General features: G+C 53.5%; 1 protein-coding gene across 1 annotated transcript; it reads right to left on the bottom strand.

The window, feature by feature from the left end:
- Positions 1–4,859, bottom strand: STRIT1 (small transmembrane regulator of ion transport 1). The gene is made up of 3 exons (XM_071566904.1): positions 4,695–4,859; positions 131–230; positions 1–43 (listed from the first exon to the last, which is right to left on the bottom strand). Exons 1-2 carry the CDS (start codon positions 4,705–4,707, stop codon positions 136–138), a joined length of 108 nt encoding a protein of 35 aa, XP_071423005.1. The 5' UTR covers positions 4,708–4,859; the 3' UTR covers positions 1–43; positions 131–135.
- Positions 4,860–5,549: the final 690 nt, after the last annotated feature.

Here is a 5,549-nt window from a genome sequence, read left to right as displayed (position 1 = left end):
CTTCCAGGTTCTTCTAATCCACATCACTGTAAATTCTTCTGCCCTGTAAGACAAAGCAAACTCCATTTAAGAGGCAGCAGTGCCAAGCAAGGGAAGCAGGGGTGGTGTGTGACACGTGCCAGTCACTTACTGCCATCAGGAGAAGACAATGTAGACCATGAGGGCACATCCCAGGATCCAGCCGAGTGCCAGGAGCACAGGGACCAGCAGGCGGGACAGCGGGGCGGGGGCTGCAGGGAGAGAGAGAGGGCTCTGAGAGAGGGGCCAGGGCACAGTCACACTGAGGTACCCAAACATCCAACAGGGCTGTCCCAGGAGAGAGGGGGCTCTGAGAGAGGGGCCAGGGCACAGTCACACTGAGGTACCCAAACATCCAACAGGGCTGTCCCAGGGGAGAGGGGGCTCTGAGAGAGGGGCCAGGGCACAGTCACACTGAGGTACCCAAACATCCAACAGGGCTGTCCCAGGGGAGAGGGGGCTCTGAGAGAGGGGCCAGGGCACAGTCACACTGAGGTACCCAAACATCCAGCAGGGCTGTCCCAGGGGAGAGGGGGCTCTGAGAGAGGGGCCAGGGCACAGTCACACTGAGGTACCCAAACATCCAGCAGGGCTGTCCCAGGGGAGAGGGGGCTCTGAGAGAGGGGCCAGGGCACAGTCACACTGAGGTACCCAAACATCCAACAGGACCAACCCAGGGGAGAGGGGGCTCTGAGAGAGGGGCCAGGGCACAGTCACACTGAGGTACCCAAACATCCAACAGGGCTGTCCCAGGGGAGAGGGGGCTCTGAGAGAGGGGCCAGGGCACAGTCACACTGAGGTACCCAAACATCCAACAGGGCTGTCCCAGGGGAGAGGGGGCTCTGAGAGAGGGGCCAGGGCACAGTCACACTGAGGTACCCAAACATCCAACAGGGCTGTCCCAGGGGAGAGGGGGCTCTGAGAGAGGGGCCAGGGCACAGTCACACTGAGGTACCCAAACATCCAACAGGGCTGTCCCAGGGGAGAGGGGGCTCTGAGAGAGGGGCCAGGGCACAGTCACACTGAGGTACCCAAACATCCAACAGGGCTGTCCCAGGGGAGAGGGGGCTCTGAGAGAGGGGCCAGGGCACAGTCACACTGAGGTACCCAAACATCCAGCAGGGCTGTCCCAGGGGAGAGGGGGCTCTGAGAGAGGGGCCAGGGCACAGTCACACTGAGGTACCCAAACATCCAGCAGGGCTGTCCCAGGGGAGAGGGGGCTCTGAGAGAGGGGCCAGGGCACAGTCACACTGAGGTACCCAAACATCCAACAGGACCAACCCAGGGGAGAGGGGGCTCTGAGAGAGGGGCCAGGGCACAGTCACACTGAGGTACCCAAACATCCAACAGGGCTGTCCCAGGGGAGAGGGGGCTCTGAGAGAGGGGCCAGGGCACAGTCACACTGAGGTACCCAAACACATCCAACAGGGCTGTCCCAGGGGAGAGGGGGCTCTGAGAGAGGGGCCAGGGCACAGTCACACTGAGGTACCCAAACACATCCAACAGGACCAACCCAGGAGAGAGGGGGCTCTGAGAGAGGGGCCAGGGCACAGTCACACTGAGGTACCCAAACATCCAACAGGGCTGTCCCAGGGGAGAGGGGGCTCTGAGAGAGGGGCCAGGGCACAGTCACACTGAGGTACCCAAACATCCAACAGGGCTGTCCCAGGGGAGAGGGGGCTCTGAGAGAGGGGCCAGGGCACAGTCACACTGAGGTACCCAAACACATCCAACAGGGCTGTCCCAGGGGAGAGGGGGCTCTGAGAGAGGGGCCAGGGCACAGTCACACTGAGGTACCCAAACACATCCAACAGGACCAACCCAGGAGAGAGGGGGCTCTGAGAGAGGGGCCAGGGCACAGTCACACTGAGGTACCCAAACATCCAACAGGGCTGTCCCAGGGGAGAGGGGGCTCTGAGAGAGGGGCCAGGGCACAGTCACACTGAGGTACCCAAACACATCCAACAGGACCAACCCAGGAGAGAGGGGGCTCTGAGAGAGGGGCCAGGGCACAGTCACACTGAGGTACCCAAACACATCCAACAGGGCTGGCCCAGGGGAGAGGGGGCTCTGAGAGAGGGGCCAGGGCACAGTCACACTGAGGTACCCAAACACATCCAACAGGGCTGTCCCAGGGGAGAGGGGGCTCTGAGAGAGGGGACAGGGTACACTGACACTGAACCATCCAAACATATCAGAGTAGGACCATCCCAGGGGAGGAGAGGAGCTCTGAGAGAAGGGCCAGGTTACACTCACACTGTTATCCAAACACATCAGAGCAGGACTGTCCCAGAGCAGAGAGATACCTGTGAGCTCTGGATCCCTGTCTGGGATCACTGTTTCTAGCACAGTCACCACATCTTGGCAGGGCCTTAAGTGAGAACCCAGAGCAGAAGCCCAATGGGATCCCCACACTCTGGTGTTTCCCATCAGCCCAGTACAAGGCTTGGCACTGCCAAAGCAGCAGGGACAGGGAACAGCTGGGTACAGTCCCTGAGCTCCACAGAACATCTACACTCACTGACTGGCAGGAGAGTCCTGGCAGAGCCAGGATTTGGGCTCCAACAGCACCTTCCAGGAGCCTCAGCAGGCTGGCAGCAGTAAACCAAAAACACCAGGATGATTGAACATTGCAGGCAGTGCAGATCTGTGTGCCTGGAGCTGAGTGGGGGACACTGTGAGCTCCCAGACCCTAGAGGGTGATTGAACATTGCAGGCAGTGCAGATCTGTGTGCCTGGAGCTGAGAGGGGGACACTGTGAGCTCCCAGAACCCAGAGGGTGATTGAACATTGCAGGCAGTGCAGATCTGTGTGCCTGGAGCTGAGAGGGGGACACTGTGAGCTCCCAGAACCCAGAGGGTGATTGAACATTGCAGGCAGTGCAGATCTGTGTGCCTGGAGCTGAGTGGGGGACACTGTGAGCTCCCAGAACCCAGGGGATGGTGGCAGGGGCTGCACATCAGGGAGTCCCAACTCATCTCCCAGCCCACTGTCCCCCTCTCCTGTCCTGTCCCCACAGCCACACAGGGAGCTCAGGCTGAGTAATCATCCACTGAGAGGCTGTTCCTCCTCTCCAGCAGGGAAATAACACAGGAGTGTCCAGTGTGGAAACCCTGAGAGCTGGACCAGCCACGGCCACGGGACAAGCTGCCCACTAGTGCTAAAACAGGCTCAAAAATGACAGGGGGATGTGGAGCCCAGTGAAGTTCTCCATGGAGCATGTGGAGAGCAGGGCTGGCTTTATATAAATACATTTCTGTACTATATCAGCATTTAAAGACCCTTCTATCCGTTTCCTGCAAATAGCAGACAGATGCCAGAAAGCAGAATAACAACCTTTGAGATCCTATTACTTACCAATATCTCACAGCCTCTTAGAGCACATCTCTCTGCAGTCAATAGGCTTCCAGGTCTTGAAGGGGTTAATAAATTATGTAAAACTATTCACAATACCTTGCACAGTTAAGATCAAGCAGGCAGACTCAGAGGGATGCTTAATAATTTAAGGATTGCCACAGTGGTCTTTTAAAGCTGTGCACAACAAACCTCTCCCCAAGACACTGCACAGTGTCTGCCAGAGGGAAAGAGAGAGCACAGAGAGAGAAAATCTGCATGTGTGTCATGAAAATATTAAACAGAGAAGCAGCCACACAGCCAAGATAAAATTCTGGTCTGAAACCGGGAGTCCTTTTGCCACAGGAGGGTCCCTTACCTGTTTAATTTAAAGCCTGTTACTGCTTTGACACTGTGTGAGGTAAAGCTGCTTCTTTGGGAATCATTTCTCTTGCCATTTTTCTAAAGGTCTAATTGCAAACCCAGGGCTGGATCCTGCTGGGGTGCACAGAGGGGTTTTGCCAGAGCTCTGCTCGTGCTGCTGTGTCTCCTGACCATAGAGGGGGGTTCATGTGAGCCCCAGTTAAACCAGGACCAGTGTAAACTCTGTGGATGTCAATGAAAACTGAAATACAGACACAGCGTTCAGTATCCTGTTGTACCTGGGGAGAAATTCACTCTCCTCCTTACACACCAGAGTAAAGGGTGCAAAAACCAGAGGGTAAGTCTTTAGAAACTTTTATCACAGCTATGAAGATGTAACCAAAAGTTCCTTTCACAAGGACAAGCATTACCTGGGTACCTGTGCACAGCCAACACCACAGTTACCCTCCCAGCTGTAAGCCTAAGTGAAGTAAATAAAAAATGACAGTAGATATAAAATGCATTTTTATAAGCTGCCTTTTCTCCTTGGAGACAGTGAAGTGTGCTTACAATGGAAAGCTCATTATTAAAATTTCATTTTGCTCTATCACTCGAGCTTTGTGTTACAATCTAAATTATTCCGTGTTCACCAAGAACTGCACTCAGAGTTCAGCTACACACAGATATGCTGTCAAACATCTCATTTCACACACTTCTCTTCTATTGTGCTCACTAACTTGAAATTACAACTACAAAACACTAAAGAAAAAACTGGAAGGTTCAGAAATACAGGAGGACCACAAGCCACTTTTAACTCACTGCTGTTAATAGAATTACCTTTCAAATTGGTAACTGTTACTGAAGAGTAAAATATAAACTGTATCAACAAGAATAAAAGTAGCTGATTATTTTCACACTTCATTGCTCAGATATATTAATTTTAATATATTGTTCCATTCACATTTAACTGTGCATCTTACCTGGTTCTGCCATTGCCCCTCTGCTGGTGTAATGGCAGGTTTCAGGTTGGCCTCTGCCGTTGTTGTGGAGCCCTGGGATGCTTTAAATAGAGCAATATTTGGAATGTGCTGCAGCTGCCTGGCTCGTGCTGCCAGGGCTTGGCTATATGCATTCAATTGTCTAAAAAGGCAGGAATTCAGGGGAGTCAAGGCCATCTCTGCCTGGTCCTGCAGCTGCACATCTGTTCCAGAGCCAAGTGGAGAAAGGGAGAGAAACAAAGGTGTAAAGTGCTTTATGGTCTCTTTGCAGCCATGGAGCACCACATGGTATGTTCAGATAATATTTATGACTGTCCACATATTTAGAGCATGGCAGGAGCTGCTTTGTTCTTACTGCCCCCCTCTCCCACCCCTCTGCTGTCCAAAGCCAAGCCAGGCCCTGTTCAGGAGGCTTGCACAGGTATTTCTGCAGTTATTGTTCTTTGCTGATCTTTCCTCGTTGTGCACAAAGCACAGGGGCACGTGTGGCTCCTTCCCTCTGAACAGGGACAGGGGACAGCCAAGGGCTGGCATCACTCCTGTGGGTAACAAAGTGAAAGGGAGAACACTCCTACAACAATCTGAGAATTACTTTGTCCTAAACAGGATAAACCATTGCAAACTCTAATCCAGAGGAGAAAACCCATGGACACAAGTGCCAGATCTCAGCCCAAAGCACAAAGTGCACAGCAGCTCATGTCACATCAAAGGGGACCTGAGTGTGAAGATCCCTCAGAGCCATCCTGGGTTTGACCAATAAGCAGAAAAAAACATTCCCCATGCTCTGGGGAAATGAAACCCTGCACAGAGCACTCAGGAACATCCCACAGCAGCAAC

The sequence above is a fragment of the Pithys albifrons genome, chromosome 11 (genome assembly GCF_047495875.1).
Source record: "Pithys albifrons albifrons isolate INPA30051 chromosome 11, PitAlb_v1, whole genome shotgun sequence".
In the NCBI taxonomy this organism is placed as follows: Eukaryota; Metazoa; Chordata; class Aves; order Passeriformes; family Thamnophilidae; genus Pithys; species Pithys albifrons.
Note: the sequence above shows the minus strand (reverse complement) of the source record. Positions and strands in the feature narration are given on the sequence as shown.